At 40.6% G+C, this 19,313-nt stretch overlaps 1 protein-coding gene across 4 annotated transcripts in view; it reads right to left on the bottom strand.

Moving 5' to 3' along the window:
• Positions 1–678: 678 nt before the first annotated feature.
• Positions 679–19,313, bottom strand: part of LOC106581141 (CD166 antigen homolog) — a 62,162-nt gene continuing 43,527 nt past the window's right edge. The window contains exons 2-16 of one of the 4 annotated variants that reach the window (XM_014162965.2): positions 12,360–12,466; positions 10,475–10,676; positions 10,243–10,307; positions 9,704–9,791; positions 9,260–9,418; positions 8,147–8,271; positions 7,761–7,893; positions 6,992–7,104; positions 6,536–6,662; positions 6,166–6,314; positions 4,704–4,836; positions 4,064–4,093; positions 2,422–2,533; positions 2,162–2,312; positions 679–2,054 (exon numbers count right to left, since the gene is read on the bottom strand). In XM_014162965.2, coding sequence (XP_014018440.1) covers positions 2,198–2,312; positions 2,422–2,533; positions 4,064–4,093; positions 4,704–4,836; positions 6,166–6,314; positions 6,536–6,662; positions 6,992–7,104; positions 7,761–7,893; positions 8,147–8,271; positions 9,260–9,418; positions 9,704–9,791; positions 10,243–10,307; positions 10,475–10,676; positions 12,360–12,466 — 1,658 coding nt within the window. In that variant the 3' untranslated portion in view covers positions 679–2,054; positions 2,162–2,197. The remainder of the gene's footprint in view (positions 2,055–2,161; positions 2,313–2,421; positions 2,534–4,063; positions 4,094–4,703; positions 4,837–6,165; positions 6,315–6,535; positions 6,663–6,991; positions 7,105–7,760; positions 7,894–8,146; positions 8,272–9,259; positions 9,419–9,703; positions 9,792–10,242; positions 10,308–10,474; positions 10,677–12,359; positions 12,467–19,313) is intronic. The other 3 variants (XM_014162966.2, XM_014162967.2, XM_014162968.2) reach the window with 3 other exon arrangements.

The following is a 19,313-nucleotide window of genomic DNA, read 5'->3' as shown; positions in this document are numbered from 1 at the left end:
GTCTTTTTTACAGTCAGATTGACATCATGATTCCTGAATATAAACAAGCTGTGTGATATTGTTGCATAGAAGAACACATCTGTAAAGTACATTCCTGATCAGGACAGCAGACTAGCTGTATAAAGGGCATCCACATTTTATTTATCTTTAGCCTATATTGTATGGCTGTCAGTTTAAAGGTTCTCTAAGGTTCTATAAACTCAGTTTTGCAAAACTTGACTCTTGACATGAATTTACTAGTAACATTTAACATGTGACAAGATATTAATAAATCACATCAAACTACTGAAAGCAACCTGATTGAAATATCCAAGTGGGATCTTATTAGTAACATTTTTGATCTCTGAATGATGATGAAGCAAATCCTTGTGCTATGTTCTTTGGCCAATGGATGGCAGCATACATCCTTTCTATGTGCAGTTCTGGATTTCTGATTATCATGGTCCTGTGTGATTCTGAATTGACTTACCAGTGCCCTGCTATTAGCGTTGAGGAATGCCCAATAGTGGTCCAATTGTAAAATATGGATTTATGGATGATACGACTGAACAGAGACTGATTCTCTGGGATTTTGGGGGTGTATATGTACCTATTCTCAAAGATATCTGATGGCGATACTTTTTATGATGTATTGTGAGCAGAATGACAGAGCCAACAAAACATTCTTTAACATGATTCTTCAAAATGTAGGCTACACTTTATTTTAAACAAAAGTACAAAAACAAAAGCCAGTATTTACAATACTTGCATGGCAATATTTACCCTCTTTGGTCTTATTTCCAATTTGTTGATTTCACATTAACTACAACGTAGGACACAAACAGCAAGCTGACAGTATGAGATATGTGGTAAATCTCATAGAAATCTACAGAAGGCTCAAAATCCACAGAAGGCTTACATTATAATTATTATTGTCAAATAACTGCAAGAAATTACTATCAATTGTTCAGTACCTTTAAAGCTAAGTGGTTAAATTTGTGAGAATAATTGAATATTACTAACAGAGATGCTAACCTTGAACAATATAAATAGCTAAAAATAACCAAAACAAATCACAATTACATCTAGGTCTGATATATTTACAGGTTCAGTAAATGCTACTCATAACCCTGACCTAAGTTGTGAAGTATACAACTGCTGGACAACTTGTCTCTTTACACATAAAAAATTACATAAAAGCACAGAATTTAACACTGTGAACACAACTGAGATAAGACATATTCTGTAATGTAGTGGTTATGTCCAAACTAAACACAACCCACTGATACACAAACAGATGGTCAGAGTGTACTGCATGCCTAACAGCATCACTCAATCTCCTGATACTTTTGATGGCAAAAATGTACAAAAAACAAACAGGAACCATGTAACATGTCATGAAATAATTTGTACAACAGATCTTCTACTTCTTGCAATGCAAAGTGATGCATCTTGGTATAATGCTTAACTCATATTACGTTACAACCAAAGCTGGTTATGTAGTCTATACCCTTCCCTTAGCCCTTTCATTAAAATATTCAACAGTTTATTTTTCCAATGGAGACTAAACAAAATGGCAGTGTATGTTTCATAAAAAATTGACAAAATGTATTGACTGTGTTTGGTTGTGTTGATGATATGGAACTGAGATGGAACAGCAGTGAAGACCTTCAGATCCTCTATAACGCATTGAGGGTCAGGGAGGGATAGGCCAATGCACACATCCTGACAGAAAAGGCATCTGGCCCAGTAGTTATTCTAATAGCAATAACGTTAATTCAATCCAAGCCAAACACTCCAATTGGCATTTTTCTCAATTTGACCAAAGCCTTCTTAACCAACACTTGAAACAAAAACTATTACAGAGGAAAGTTAACACATTTTATCCATAGCGCAGACAATTTAGGCTTATGTACAACACATATCCTTTCATTTAGCGAGTTTTTTTCTTTCAGTAATCAGAGGAAATAAAGTTTTGTGGATAAGTCCAAATCCAAATGGTCTTCATCCAGTTCAATGCCCCCTTTTCAAATTTTAACAGAAGTGAGCAAAACCTTCTAGTTGCCGCTTCCGCACTGCAGAAAAATGGTGATGATGTTAACGGCATCTTTTAATCTAAAACATAACAAGTAAATATTCTAATATACAGTAATAGACGTGTTTTTTAAGACATGTTCTTTACCTTTTTTTTCTCTCATTCTTTAAACATTCCTTTTCTTTACACCTCAACTTTCTGGCTGTTTTCCTCCAGCTTCTCCTCTATTTTCTCCTCCAGTTTCTTGCTCTCCTCAGTGGATCCATCCTCCTTCTCACCAGTCTTCCAGCTGCCTTGCCTTTTAACACATATCAGATTGTTTAACACAAATCACAGCCCTCCAATAATAATACATACATCACCATAACATGCTATATATGAATGGCATTTTGATTGAATTAACTTACTTGGATTTCTTCATGTACAGCCAGTATGCTAGACCCACAACTACAGTGGCCAGGAGCAGACCAACAATAACTCCCACCACCAACTTTGTTGTGTCACTGTCATCTGATGAGCCTGTAAAGGCACAGAGAGAGAGAGGAGAAACATCAGAAACAAGGAGAGAACATTCTGCAAATGAAGAGACTGCAAAAATACATTTGCGTATGTATAAACAGGGTTAGGTAGGTTACTTTCGGAATGTAATCTGATACAGTTACTAGTTACCTGTCCAAAACTGTAATCGGTAACGTAACTTTTGGATTACCCAAACTCAATAATGTAATCTGATTACTTACTTTTGGATTACTTTCCTTTTAAGAGGCATTAGAAGAAGACAAAAAGGATCGATCAAACGCATTTGGTGTGTCATCATAGTGGTCTCTGACCAGAGATGGACATATTTCAATTACTTTTGAGTATTTTGTATTTCACCAGCCTGAACTACTACATCCAATGTATTTGGTAACAATATACTTTCGAGACCTGTAACTTGTATTACAAAAAAATATATAAAATACAAAATACTTTTCTATACCATTTATTTTATAGCGGTTCACAATTTTGTGTCCCCCTTTCATCCTGCATTGGTACCAGAAGTCTACTGACAATGGTGTGATAAGAGTGTCTGATAAATTACCAAAATGTAAATGTAAAAATGAACACTTGCCAAACACTTACATTTTGGTCATTTAGCAGACACACTTATCCAGAGTGACTTACAGTCAGTGCATTCAACTAAGGTAGATAAACAACAACAACATATCACAGTAATGGCAAGTAAAACACTCAGGTGGAACAAACTTGAGTCCCAAAAGAAAATGGTAAAACATGAGGATAAATATGAGAGCAGAGCAAGCAGATCAACAAAAGTAGCGAATTTCAGCTTTTTCACCCTGGGAGGCCTGGGACCAATGGAGTTAAACTTGTGCCTTTTTTCAATGCTGAATTGAATGTCATTAAGAAAATAGAAAGATGTCAAAATAAATTTTTTCACAAAACATCCTTTCTACAATAATCTACTTTTTCAAAAGTATCCGTAATCTGATTACAATATTTTTGCTGGTAACGTAACTGATTACAGAAGAAGAAAAAATGATCAGTTTACATGTAACTGATTACATGTAATTAGTTACTCCCCAAACCTGTGTATAAATGTCAATAAATCCATATGAATGAATAAGGTATACACATTCATGCTGCAAAATTCAATGGTTGTTATAGAATTTGTAACCTTCTGTATTATGGTTTAGATAAATGTGAACTGCTCCTTGTGAACATGTAATAAATACAATTTTGGCAAATGAAAGTATGGATAACATTGAGAGATTGTCAGGATGCTGGTGGCTCCACTCCTTCTGATCCTCAGAATTTGTATGTTTATCTTAACAAATATTTCCTACACCCCCAGCACCACATCTTGTTGTTCAACAGTGTTTCAGCAGTGGGGCAATTTGTGGATGCTGTTACTCTGAGATTGTGCTCTGGAGGGTATAATGCACAATAGCAGATTCCACTTTCTCTGGGAAGCTTATATATTTTTCTACAGAATCCCTCCTCTCCTCCCTCTTGCTACAGGAAATGTTAAAGAAGATCATCACAACTTACCTTGTTTATCCATTCTCACCTCCTCAAATACTGAAATCAGATATAAAGTTATATTAACGTCCAACCCAGAAATCAATTAAGTATACTGTATAATGTCATTGGTCAGACAGTGTGTTATCGGCTATGTTAGACTCTAGCTTGACTGTAACACGGTGTGGGTTGTTTAGATTTCCTGGTCGCATGCAAACTGAGAACGTGACGTCAGAGGGGGGAAAGGATAGAGTCCAGCATCCCGACAAACAGACCAAAAGTGAGGGAGAAGAATGAAAAAGGGAAAATGCTTTTCCAAAAACACAAAGATGAGTGAGATATTGCTGTCTGTACTGATTTATCTAATCAAATACTGCAGAAACCAAAGGGAAATTATTGCCAAGGAGCATGCATAGTATGTCCAGTATGCATAGTAGCATGTTTTAGGTTGGCTAGAGACAAGAACTAGGTCCCCATGGCCAAGGTTCCCTCCATAAAACATTTCTATACTTTTTTACTAATCAGCATGCATACAGACAGTGGAGGAGTTTGTTAGCATCGGGAGAGGGTGGTCGACCAGATCCACACAAGGATTAGTGAGTTACCCTTTAGAGAGGAAGGAAGGGGATAGGACAGGGAATTGTAGGCCATACCACCACACTGTACTTACAGGTCGACACGTTAATAGCCCTGGTGTCCTGGCCAAGCTCATTGGACACAGTGCAGACAACGGTCAGGTTGACTGTAGGCACAATGGTCAGCTTGTGTGAGATCTTCCCATTGACGTAGGGACTTTCATCAGCCTGAAAATTAAATAGACGCAGCTGTTAGTGTACAATGGCTTATCGTACATCTTGTGTATCTGATGGAGATTTAAATGCCATGCAGAACATAGCTGCTTCCTCTTCAGTAATAGCACAAAGATGCATATCATAGAATTCTATTGCGAGGAATATATGGAATCTTATATTATTCCATGGCATAATGAATGTTGCTATAATCAAATAGAATCTGTATATTTCATATACTACCACTAGGAGGTGGTGTTGTATTTTCGTGAGGCTCAACCTATTCGTGATAAGGAGTACCTTTAGGGCATAGAGGCAGGGGACTAGAGAAACCCCCAGACAAACAGGCAACACCCTTTTCACATCTTCTAAGAATACGATATGGTGCGTCTGCTATGAAAAGAGCCAGCACTAAGCTTACATTTGATGTCTTATCCTATTTACTGTGAACAGGTTTGCACTGGTGTGTTCGTCCCCAGATGCGCAGAAATGTGAGCTGTGACTAAATTACTGTGTGTGAGTGACTCAGCCATAGAATATTCATCGAAAGAGGTCAGTGCAGCTTTGGAGTGGATTAATCATGCAGACCCAATGGGTGTGTGTCCCATGACCCCCCCCCCACACACACACCCTGGCTCATTGTGTAGCTGTGCTATCAGTGCACACACAGGTACGCCAAGAACAAAAATCCTTTGTCTTCATGACAGACCAATGCATAATAAACGTGGTGTGCATCTGAGAGAAGGAAACCTATCTACAAAAACACTGAGCCCATCAGTTTGGGAAGTGTCAGTCAGAAAAGTTTCAAGAAGAGAAGTTACTTAGGAAGTCACAAATAGTAACATAGTGAAAGACATTATGGGGAAGTTTGTCTGTCTGAAATAGTGTGGACAGTAAAATACCACAAGCACTCACTACAAAGACATCCAAAGGTTCATTGACTGTAAACGTCCCAGATTTAGAGTTCCCTGGCTTCCTGACAGATTCCAATAAAAGGAAGCTTAAATTGACTGTTTTTATAAGGTCAGGGGCTGCTTTCATATCGGCAGTAACACATCCGGAGAGATGGCGAGGATTTGTGTGTTCCGTTCCATTCATGTGGTGGCACTCCACAGAAAAATGGGTGCATGGCACAAGGTGTTGCCTTGAGAGAATTCCAGATAGACTGATGATTTTGTGAGTCTTTGCTGCTATTCCAGGATAGATAAGGGTATTGTGCGTTTTACAGTAACTGATGGATAAATACAGTATGTGTGGTCTGTATAATGAGTGTCCCTGCGGGTGTGAAGTCTAATGGCACCTCCTGTGTGCCTCCTTAGTGAAGATGTCTGTGTTTGTTCATACCGAGGTGCCGTTGACACTCCAGGCCACAGTGGGTTTGGGGGAGCCCTCAGCCTCGCAGGTCAGTACCTTGTGCTGGCCGTCCTCGCCACGCTGCTTGGCCAACCGCCGGATGACTGGAATACCTGCAAGAAGAAGCATGGCCTCCTCAGCTACACCATGCCATGCAACAACACCACATGATGTATGGACAACACAAACAAATATGGAGAAAGCTTCTCCCTGAAGTGGAACAGCTACTGGGGAATCAGGATCTTTGAATAAAAGTCTATCATTAGGAACAGGTACAAAAATCTATCTTTGAAAAACAGTGTTAAATGTGCCCAGTAACAGCACAAAAGCCTTAACTGAGTAAATGTCCCAAAGTCTTTACCTTCAATGACCAGCTCGAAAGAGGCTTTCTTGATGAGAGCACCCATGGTGACCACAACCTCATACTTTCCAGAATCCGAGTAGGTCAGCTTGTCAAACTTAGGCATTTTGTCTAGCTTGCCATTGTCCTGGAATGATATAAGATTAACCATTACATTTGTATTTTGGTCATTTAGCAGACGCTCTTATCCAGAGTGATTTACAGGAGCAATTAGGGTTAAGTGCCTTGCTCAAGGACGCATCGACAGATTTTTCATGTAGTCGGCTCGGGGATTTGAACCTGCGATCTGTTAGTTACTGACCCAATGCTCTTAACCGCTAGGCGCCCTTCACATGCATTTAAATTATGAAAAACACGCTGAAGTCATCTTATTGCTTTGATAAGGTTTTATCACCCATTTCCAACCAAAAACATAAATCTAGGCCTTATATTAACTTTGGTACTGTTTAGTCTTACCTTAGTCCAGGACACCCTGAGTTCTCCAGACGCATCGGTCTGCAGGTTCAGAGCCAAGCTTTCACCGGCGCTCTTCATGACCTTCCCAGAGGGGCTCAAACTCATATCCAGGTCTGAAAGGGAGGAAGGGAGGAGAAAGACACACTGTAAACAGGCAGTTAACCGCCTCGAGGAGAAGGGGCTACAGCACTCCTGTTGAAAACCATATCAGCTCCCTATAGAAGCCCCAGCACGTCCGCATTGATCCAGCTTATTTAACGCATTAAAGGATGTGAGCTTTCCAAGTATTTTCACCTCACAGCGTGAGACGAGATGCTCGGCTTCTATTCTCTCTAACAAACCGTATGTCCTTTCCTGCTGAGGGATGAGGTTGCAAGCGGAAATATACTCTGACAATGTTCCCCTTTGAGAAAAATAACCCTAATGACTTTATACAGCCGGACAAAGAACGAATTATGAATTAGATGATAAGTAATTTTCCCACACACTTCCAAACGCAATCTATAGTAGCAGGAAATGGGCTATCATTATGGCTGGTATTTCCCATGAATCCATTGCTAGCATTGTTAAATAAATTGCTGGCAGTATTTCAGTTGAAGATAATACATAACTTAATTGAATAATTAATTTTTTCTTTTTTTTTTCTTTTACCTTTATTTAAATAGGCAAGTCAGTTAAGAACAAATTCTTATTTTCAATGACGGCCTAGGAACAGTGCTAGCTAGCTTAAAACGTTGATCAAGATATCTGTAGATAAAGAGTGACTTACAATTGATGGTAATGTTCTTGGAGTCTTCCATCTTGGCATTGTCAATGATAGAACACTTGTATTCCCCTGTGCTGTCACGTGTGACATCAGTCACAGTATAGGAGTCAGAGTTCTCCACCTTCACCACCTTTCTCTTTAGGAACATAAGGATACATTTTTAAACTCTCAGATGGGCTTGAGTCTAGGTTAATGTAGCGCTTCACAGACAGGGTGGATGGTGTAAGACGTGTAGAGTTTGACCAGGTGTAGGGTTTGACTGGGTTAAAGAGGACAATGGCAGTAGAAGGCAAGTAATTAAAGGGGTCAGATTAGGAACTAAGGGCATATGCCAGGTGGGGTTTCTGGTTGTGTGGGAGGATAGTGGAGTCATGTCATTGAGAGCTTGCCTGAATGTGGAAGTTGAAGCTGGTGGGAAGTGGGTTCCCGTCGGCCTTGCACTTCAGAGTCACGTTGTCTCCTTCCATAAGGGGCCCTTTAGAAATTACATGTAGACTGACCCTTTCTGTGGGGTCTGTAGGGAGAGGAGAGAGAGAAAGACCAGGACAGAGAGAACAGGAGCAATTGAACAGCAGAGGTGGAGAGAGGAGAGAGAGAGAGAGTGAGAGTGAGAGTGAGAGTGAGAGTGAGAGTGAGAGTGAGAACAGGAGTCGGAGAGGAGGAGTACACAGTCAGGCTGAGACCTGAAACACAGTGACCCTGGGCAGACAGGGCTTCTGAGACCATCACAGTGACCCTGGGCAGACAGGGCTTCTGAGACCATCACAGTGACCCTGGGCAGACAGGGCTTTTGAGACCATCACAGTAAGCAGACTAGCCAAGCTAGTGTTCCTGTGGCGATGGCTGCTTTTGAATGCAGCGGCGGAGCTGGTCGAACGGCAGCCACACCCCGAGGTTCTAGACAAAAATCTCCTTTCAAACATCAATGATGCTGCTCTAGACGAGCCAAATTGCCAACATTTCTTTTAAAAACAGGATTCAAACAGCCGCTGAGCCCTGATAGGTCCTATTTAAAGGGCCATTTCGAGTGAATAACATCGACTATGCTATTCCTCGAATGCTACGCTCCGAATCACTCCCACAACAGACTCATGGACACATCATTTTTAAATTAGTGTCATTATTGTGTCATTATTCTTGTCTGTCTGGGCTGCAAGAAAAGAGCCATATAGGCACAAATGATCGGACTATAACTTGAAAATAAAACAGCAATTAATCTGGTTGTCGATATACTGACTGCTGGCTGCTGAGGCTGATAGCAGATCAATAGCTTTCCTAGGACAGACAGTGGTTAGGGAAGTTGTGTCGGTTAGGGCAGTTACAGGCAGTTAGGATAGTTGACGCAGTTAAGGTAGCTGAGGCATCTTGGGTAGTTTAGGTAGTAAGGGTAGTTGAGGGAGTTTGAGGTTGGTTTGGACAGTTTAGGTCTTTGGGCTAGTTTGGGTAGTTAGTTGGAGCAGTTTAGGTAGTTGGAGTAGTTTGGTGGCTCTCTGGTTACTTACAGGTGACAGTGAAGGAGACTGGGGAGGACAAGGCGTTCAGGGCCCCACAGGTGAACAGAGCATCTGTGTCTCCCTTCTCAGCTGTGTACTGAAGAGTGGAGGAAGTGGTGGTGAGGCCAGTGACTTCGTCCACATTCACTTTGGAACTGATTATAATGCCTAAAAATAACAACAATACTGATTAGAAATTGTATGGTTACAGAGTAGCATATTGACACACAGATAAACAATAATATGATCACCAAGTTACTGACATTTTGGATCCTGTAGAAACAGACACATTTATGAGAATTGAAGAAAATATGTAGCTCGAGAGGTGATATTTCACTACTCAGATCTTGTGGAATCTCACACCAAACAAGTGAAATGTGTGAATGTGCAATCTTCAGCCCCCTGCAGCTGTTTACCACTTGTAAATAATCCAGCAGAACTTCAACAACGTACCTTTCCCATCCGCCACCAGATGTTTCTTGTTCTTGAACCATGTGATGTTGGCAGCTGGGTTGGCATCAGGGGCGCTGCACTGCCCTAGCTGTGTAGACGATAAAACAAAGCAAGGAAAAAAGCGGAAAAATCATATTTTAGAACAATCCACAAGGGCATACAAAAGGTTGGAAAATCCTTACGTTATAAAAGCAGCCCAATAAAATTCCAATATTTTTGATGCTTAATTGATCAAATATCTGTGCAAACTAGCTCACATCTGTGGTGGATCTACTGCATTTGTGAACCCCCCCCCCATGTAGCATGAAATGCCCAAAGCATTTTAAACCTCCTCTTAGATCCAGCCCATGGTTGTTTTAATTGGAGGAGGGATATTCTGCTGTTTACTAATTCATCAGAATCACTTCAAAGCACTCTTCATTCCAGCCGCACCGTCCTTCTTTAGTTTGCCTCAAGATACTTCATCTCCAATGAAGAATTTCCCTTGATATTCCTGCTTAATATAATGTAGGCATAAGCAATGCATATGATGAACCTACCTGGGTTGGTTTGCCAATCTCCAGCTCTGTGGCTAGGGCTGTGATCTCCACTCTGGTTGGAGCCTCTGTAGAACAGTTCATAACATTAACAAGCTGTAGGCATCTCAGAAAGCACTCACTATCACTCTGGCTAACCATCATAATATCACACAGCATAGCATTGACCTGTACCTCAAAGGCCCATTCCATAGCATGCATTAGTATGGCTGCAATATTTCCCTTATGTACCCACTGTGTATAAGGAGTTTGACAGGGTATTCTGAGATGTCAGCCCCAGCCACCACCATGCAGGTGAAAGTCTTCTCGTCCTTCAGTGATGCTTTAGCAATCAGCAGGCTGGAGTTTTCGGCCATGCTGACACGGTCTTTGTACTTGTCGGTGGCTATGACAGAGGCATCCTGGTCTTTCAGCTGGGTCAGCAGGTCTCCATTGTCCTGGAAATAAAAAACAGTTTGGGTTTTAAAAAATGTGCTAACTGAGCTGCACTACTGTAGGACTTGGTATAGAAACCATTGAACATATCATTCACCCACTAATGGTGAAGGAGCTAAATAGACTTAGTTTATGACTTATTAATAGCTATTTTAGAATATATAATCATTATTTTGACACTGCTGCTGCTCTGGAAGCTTGAAAGCTTGAAGAGGACGTGTATATATATATATATATATATATATATATATATATATATATATATATATATATATATATATATATATATACTGAACAAAAATATAAATGCAACATGCAACAATTTCAAAGATTTTACTGAGTTATAGTTCATAAGGAAATCAGTCAATTTAAATAAATTCATTAGGCCCTAATGTATGGATTTCACATGTTGGTCACAGATACCTTAAAGAAAAGGTAGGGGCGTGGATCAGAAAACCAGTCAGTATCTGGTGTGACCACCATTTGCCTCATGCAGCACGACACATCTCCTTCATATAGAGTTAATAATCCAGCTGTTGATTGTGGCATGTGAAATGTTGTCCCACTTCTCGTCAATGGTTGTGCAAAGTTGCTGGATATTGTCGGGGACTGGAACATGCTGTCATACATGTCGATTCAGAGCATCCCAAACATGCTCAATGGGTGACATGTCTAGTGAGTATGCAGGCCATGGAAGAACGGGGACATTTTCAGCTTCCAGGAATTGTGTACAGATCCTTGCGACATCATGCTGAAACATGAGGTGATGGCGGCAGATGAATGGCACGACAATGGGCCTCAGGATCTCGTCACGGTATCTCTGTGCATTCAAATTGCCATCGATAAAATGCAATTGTGTTTGCTGTCCATAGCTTATGCCTGCCCATACCATAACCCCACCGCCACCATGGGGCACTCTGTTCACTACGTTGACATCAGCAAACCGCTCGCCCACACAACGCCATACACGTGGTCTGCAGATGTGAGGCCAGTTGGACGCACTGTCAAATTCTCTAAAACGACATTGGAGGCGGCTTAACATTAAATTCTCTGGAAAAAAGCTCTGGTGGACATTCCTGCAGTCAGCATGCCAATTGCATGGTCCCACAAAACATGAGACATCTGTGGCATTGTGTTGTGTGACAAAACGGCACATTTTGGAGTGGCCTTTTATTGTCCCCAGCACAAGATGCACCTGTGTAATGATCATGTGGTTTAATAAGTTTCTTGATATGCCACACCTGTCAGGTGGATGAATTATCTTGACAAAGGATAAATGCTCACTAACAGGGATGTAAACAAATTTGTGCACTACATTTGAGAGAAATACACTTTTTTGTGCGTATGGAACATTTCTGGGATCTTTTGTTTCAGCTCATGAAACATAGGACCGACACTTTACATGTTGCATTTATATTTTTGTTCAGTGTACATGAGATTAAATCCCCAATTTCGTGATATCCAATTGGTAGTTACAATCTTGTCTTATCGCTGCAACTCCCCAACGGACTCGGGAGAGAGTCATGCGTCCTTCAAAACATGACCTGCCAAGCCACGCTGCTTCTTAACACACTGCTCGCTTAATGCCCTGACGAATTGAGGCTGTTATGAGGGCAAAGGGGGAAACTCAATATTAGGAAGGTGTTCCTAATGTTTTGTACACTCAGTGTATATGAACAACTTACGTATTTCCATTTTGTTATGAACAGGTCCTTTGGTTTGGGGGCCCCATTGTTGCATGGCACCTCAACGGTCTCTCCATACAGGCCGATAACAGTATCCATAGCACTCACTGAGAGAGAGAGAAAAACACATGGTCATTTACTCAGTCAGTGGGAAAATATTTGTATATATATGTATATATATATATATTTTTTTTTAAAACTTTTACCCCTTTTTCGTGGAATCCAATTGGCAGTTACAGTCTTGTCTCATCGCTGCAACTCCCGTACGGACTCGGGAGAGGCGAAGGTCGAGAGCAGTGCGGCTTGGCTGGGTTGTGTTTCGGAGGACGCACTGCTCTCGACCTTCACCTCTCCCGAGTCATACAGGAGTTGCAGCGATGAGACAAGACTGTAACTGCCAATTGGGTACCACGAAAAAGGGGTAAAAGTTCAAAAAAATATATATCCAAAAAGTATTCTTGACACAATGCCCACTTAACCCAGAAGCCAGCCACACCAATGTGTCAGAGGAAACACCATACACCTGGCGACCATGTCAGCATGTATTGCACCAAGCCTGCCACAGGAGTTTCTAGAGTACAATTGGACAAGTACATCCCTGCCGGCCAAACCCTCCCCTAACCCAGACGACGCTGGGCCAATTGTATACCACCCCATGGGTCTCTCATCTTCATAAATATCTCTAATCTATCAGGTTGTTAATTTACAGGTGTCAGTCTACCTTGTAGCACCTTAACGAAATGCACAAGTGTAGCCAACATTTGAAATTGCTTATTTACAGCCACTTTACTTCACAACCTTTCCCACCCCCAATCTGTACAATATGTTGCTGTGTAGACAAAGTCCAGCACGAGAGAGTGAGTGAGAAAACAGGGGCAAAGTCCAGCATGAGAGAGTGAGTGAGAAAACAGGGGCAAAGTCCAGCACGAGAGAGTGAGTGAGAAAACAGGGGCAAAGTCCAGCATGAGAAAAAGAGAGACTGATGGAAGGGATTGTCACACAGGCATAGAGAGTGGATAAAAAGAGGTCCTCATTGTCATGTTGTGGCCCTTTCTGGGTGTAGATCGTAGCTTCCCCCTCTCACTCTCTCCTACACCCAGGTTCTGTTATCTCAGGTCGTAAATTCCTGGCGGAGACTCTCTTCCCCTTTTCATGCAGAGAGAGAGACCACAGAGTGAACAAAGGATTTCACGTGGCCGAACTCCTAAATCCCCAAAATGGGAAAATGAAACTATATGTCCACTTGTGAGAATGTGGGAAGGGTCAGTGGACACTTAAGGGACAGTTATGTTGAGTGTGTTTCATTTGGTGACCTCACGAAGGACAGGAAACACACATAACTATATCTCTGAATGTGTACATTTCTCAGTTATGGTGTTTGCATCTAATTCTTGTATAAAATGAATGAGTAAAGATGAAACTATTTGTGAAATTATATAATGTGATGTTAAACCTTTAATGTGAGAGAATTGTATTCCCTTTAAAGTTTAACTAAGTCATTGGCCCGCCCGCGTGAGCACTGACATGATCTGGCGTCATTGAACCGCCTTTTCTATTGTTACGAATAAATCCCCCTCCTGAGGAAATCCCCTTCAGACTAAGCAAACCCACAGCGTGAGCTGTGATTGCGAATAGTTAAGACCATGCATACCTCGGTGTAAGCTGAGGTGGCACAGGTTTGAGTACCAAAACTAAAAAACTATACCACGTGGAGCATTGGCTACACGGCTGGAAATGGTTAAACTCTGAGACTATTGATCCCTACAGAATAAGAGCAAATCTTAGATACTAATTACTAGTCTGCAGCTAGAAATTATGTAAACCTGGGACGAGAATACTGACAACCGCCGAAACACCTACTCTATGAGAACATTTCTGAATGGTACTCTGAAGTATCCATTCTAACCACGAAATACTTTGATCTCCCGGGAAACAGAAAGAGAGAGAGAGAATCGGATGAATTCTCCAGCAGACGGACCAGATTCCAACAGAGAAGACAACAATGACATACACCGTAAATATGTACTTGCAATTATCCTCGAATGAGCGGCCGTTCATATGCGAAGGATTAGCATTTCAATGTATATAATTATAGACTGTGTAATGAATCCATTTTGTCTTTCCCGCACTTTCTCAGTCCACACCCACTTCCCTTTGCCCACTAGGGAATCTTCCCTATCATTGTTAGTAACCAATATCTACTGTTTGTTTGATTATGCATTTCTGTGATTATTTAGTTAGTTAGTAAATAAATGATTAAGCCAATTGGTGTATGGATGATTTATAGTAAAGGCTGGGTTTGTGCAGATAACCAACAATTTACGACGTTCAAATGAGACTGACGTGAGGTAAAGAATAATTCATAAATAGAAGACTAATTGATCAGATGTTAAAATATCTGAAGAGTTATATTCAGAAAAGTATAACTTTGTAATCTGAAGATTTTCTGTGGTGCCCCAACTTCCTAGTTAATTAAATTGACATGATTAGTTTAATCACGTAATAATAATTACAGAGAATTGATTTGATAAAATAACAGTCTTCACCTTTAATGATGCCAAAGACATGACATCATGGAGCAACTGACTACAAGGTGTTGCTAAGCTAGCCATCAACAGCAATCACATTTCAGCCTTTTCAGAGTTCAGGTCGGGGTTATGGGGTGGTTAGGAAAGGAAATGACATAGCAGAGCCATGGAACTAATAAAACACCTAGACTGGAGGCTAAAGGATTAACAAATTAACAAACTGTACCTGCTAGATTTACTGGTAAAAAGTCTTAACCCCATACATAAACAATAAACAAAGTACTCAACTGTCCTGAGTAATTTTACATTAAATGAATCACCTCCATTGCAACATCGGGGGATCTAATCTCCCCAACAAAAGCAGCAGAGTATGCTATGTGGTATCCCAAGAGGTCTACCCCGGGGGATGGTAATAGAGGCGAGGTACGCGAGGCGACATTGGCTCCCTCTGCTGGGAATGCGGGAGCTGGGCACCCCGACACGGACAGCTAAGTGGAGGTAATTAGCGGGAAGTGCCAAATAAAAGGAGCACAATGGCACACCGCGGGAGAGAAGGGAGAGAGACGGACACCAGTTAAGAGAAGGAAGACTGAGCAAAACCTATGTTATTTCTTTGATATATTTATTTTCTGTCTTAAGTAAAGTTGTTTTTTGGACTAAAGCCTCCCTGTCTCTGTGTCAATCTCTGCACGCTCAACCCAACACCCCACGGTTTACCACAGCTATCTCTACAGACGCTACACTGCATGCCAGTGCTTGATTTGGGATGAAAGAAATGCTGTCTTTTTCCAAGTCGGTCCATTAGACTATGTTCACCAAAATTCACAAATGACTATATGCTATAGAGACCTGATTATTCACTGTTAAGGGTTTATACACATTTTCCATTACTTTTAACCAAATTTCCATGACTATTATTATAATCTACATTAAAAAGTAAGCATTATTGACACTGGAAGGCTGCTGTGTCTGATCCCATGTAGACCTACCATCTCCTGCCCTAGATCAAGGCACTTAACCTCTCCACAAAATAGAACTGCACTGTTAGTCACATGTTGTCAAAATATGGTCAACTCTCCATCTGGAGAGCTCCTGGGTGTGCAGGCTTGGCTATTGATCCAGCCCAAGTCTGCTTATCAAGGTCTTGTTGAGCAGCTGATGTTTAGGCTACAATGTAGTTAGACCAGGGCTTGAACAAACGTCTGCACACCCAGTAGCTATCCTGGAGGATGGTTCCCACCCTTGATATAAAATATTGCAACATTATGACCAAATACTTTTGTCTTTCTAAAATTATTCCATCATTCAATGAATCAGGGATCAAATGGATAGGCTACTTCAAAGCAAGGTATCTAATTAGACATTTGTATTATATATAAGGTTCAAATATTCATGTTTTGGAGAGATTATCGGTCAATTAGGCTATTCTTTGGCTTTCTGAATTAATCTTTCCTCGACTCCTTTCCTCATCTCCTTCTAAAAACCCATTGGAGAAGAAGGTGAGAGGGGAGGGACAATACAGTTGCAATACAATAAAGGAGAGGAGATAGGATGCAAGTAATCAAGGAAAGACAAAGTAAGAAAGCCCTAGTAGCCATCGTGTGGTGATCTCACCTGCCCAGACCTAAAGTACTGTTATCTTAGCCCAACCAAGAACATAGTTTTGGTATGATAATGGACGCTGCTTTGTGGGTATGAAGTGCTGTTGTGTACAGGGGTTGCATCCTAGGTCAGCCATTCACAGATTGTTACACCCACACCAATGATTAAGGACAAATCTGTGCAATATCATCAGACAAAATGAGAGTGAGTGACAACCAAATAAAACAGACAAACAGGGAATGTTCAATAACCAAAAAATACCCAACGCTTAATCTAACAGTTCATTTCATATCATACAAAGAACACCTATGTAAATGGTTAGTGGTTTTTGACATTCATCTTACTCCAAAGCAAGAGATGATTGAATAGTTAAATGAATAGTGTCTTATATAAATAATAAGCAGAATGTCAGGGCTGGGATGGAACAGAAACCTGCACACCCAGTAGCTAGATATCTAGGAGCAAGATTGGCCATTCATGTTACAGGTCTATGCATTGTTACTTTTAACAGTATTTTTGTAGTCCTACAACCAATTCTAACAGTAAACCAGTAGCATATATAACCCATAGGCGATATACCCTTCAGTCTCTCTAGGACTTGGAACTTTCTTAGGGACCTTCATCGGCAGACAGCTTTCACAGGTCTCTGTATCTGAGGTTAGGAAACATATAAATTAGACCAGGACATGCTTCATTATTTTTAAGCGATATAACATTTGATATTTCATTGCAATTGTGTTTTTATATTGTCATAGCTCTCTCTTTGGGACTGGAAATCTGTTCATTAGCTAGCTAGATATCTTAGCTACCAGCAAGGTAGCTAACTTGTCATTTTTAGCAGATGAAGCTAACCTTTGTGTCATTAAATAAACTAATATTGGATGGCTGTATATCCTTGTCACGTTCGTCGTAATGATTGGACCAAGGCGCAGCGTGAGTAGCGTTCCACATCTTTATTATAACGTGAAACTTCAGCAAAATACAAAAACAATAAATGAATCAAACGAAACGTGAAGACAGTGAAATGCAAACAGGCACCTACACAAAAACAAGATCCCACAAAACACAGTGGGGAAATGGCTGCCTAAATATGATCCCCAATCAGAGACAACGCTAAACAGCTGCCTCTGATTGGGAACCATACCAAGCACACCAACATAGAAATAAACAACATAGAACACCCGCAGTCACGCTCTGACCTACTATACCATAGAGAACCAAGGGCTCTCTATGGTCAGGGCGTGACAATCCTATTTATATGTAGCTAGCTACCTGATATTACCTAGAATAGAGGGTTAACTTGATAAAAAAACCTACCCGTGTGCTACACATTATCCTGTCTCTGCCACCTGCTGCTGCTAATGTTACTATCCATGCAGGCAATGCAGCCTACTGCGAGGCTTCTTTGGGAAATGTAAGGACCATCCCACCCGCGAATGCTATGGTAAAAAAAATGCTGACGTTGAGAAAACAACTAGACTAAGTTAGCTTAGCCAACTAGCTATTTTCAGCTATGACGGAACAGCTGTTGTTTACAAACGCACCGGAAGTTCTCTGGGGTTCCAGGGTTCACTTCCGCTGCTACTCAAAAAGCCATTAAAAAGGTTTATAGAGGTGGTACGCAATTCCCAAAAATGTTGAAGTGGCGGTACAGCGCTCCGGACAACTCCGGCCCAAGTCAAGCACTGCTGCTTGCACATGCCACATCAATTTAGTATTTATTTATTCCCAAAGAAAAACACTGAGTTCCTGTTAGCAAGCAGTAAGCAACCATTGGAAGAGTTTTCATTTGTTTCCCATGCCCCATTGAATTTGAATCCCTTTTGAATGGGAGTAAATGCTTTTACCATGGTTACCATCACTTCCACACAGATCTGTCCAGAGTGACCAGTGGCATCCTGCAGCCTGTACTGTATGTGCACATCAGATCTAATAGCCCAACATGGGACTTTCAACACTCAATACCCCTTCTGTTACACATCAAACTGAACACAGTAATATAACCTGGTATACCTGCAAATACTGAACAGTGACAAAAGGAGTTACAAGGATTTACAAAAGAACACAACATTATTCAATATAAATGTTTCACCAAAAGTCTGAAATCCAAGTTCTAAACCTTACACCCCCAAGAACACAAAACCATACAGTATAATCTCGAACACAGCAGTTGTGAAGTTATCCTATTTCCATTGGATATTAGCTACTCCTTGTATTTCATATTCAAATAGGTATTTTTGAATAGTCAAATAAAGCTGCCTTTATCACCCTGGAGAACTTTAAATGATTTTGTATGAAAAAAAAGAGACTGTCCAGAGTGCAATGGACCACAATGGGAACGAATCTCAATGTACTAAATTACACGATTGCAGAGGATAAAGCTCCTGCTGCCTGTTGAGATAAGGTTATCCTCAGCAACAGGAGCAGGTGACCATCAACATGATACAATGGTAACCATGAACTGAATAATCATCCATTTAAATTACTAGCCTTAACACCACACTCTATTTTTAATTACAAATGATGTGTACACTCTATTTAAAGTTTGGTAACAAAAACAGTCAAATAAAAAGCAGAAGCTGGCGCACACCAAGAGAAAAATATTTACTGTAGAGGTACTGACAAACAGTAAATAATCTGTAAGCTACAGTGCCTTGCAAAAGTATTCCCCCCCTTCACGTTTTTCCTATTTTGTTTCATTAAAACCTGTATTTGAAATACATTTTTATTTGGATTTCATGAAATGGACATACACAAAATAGTATAAACTGGTGAAGTGAAATGAAAAAAATTACTTAAAAAAAACTCTAAAAAATAAAAAACT

Source organism: Salmo salar, chromosome ssa20, assembly GCF_905237065.1.
Source record: "Salmo salar chromosome ssa20, Ssal_v3.1, whole genome shotgun sequence".
Classification (NCBI taxonomy): Eukaryota; Metazoa; Chordata; class Actinopteri; order Salmoniformes; family Salmonidae; genus Salmo; species Salmo salar.
This window is presented reverse-complemented; position numbering and strand designations above follow the sequence as displayed.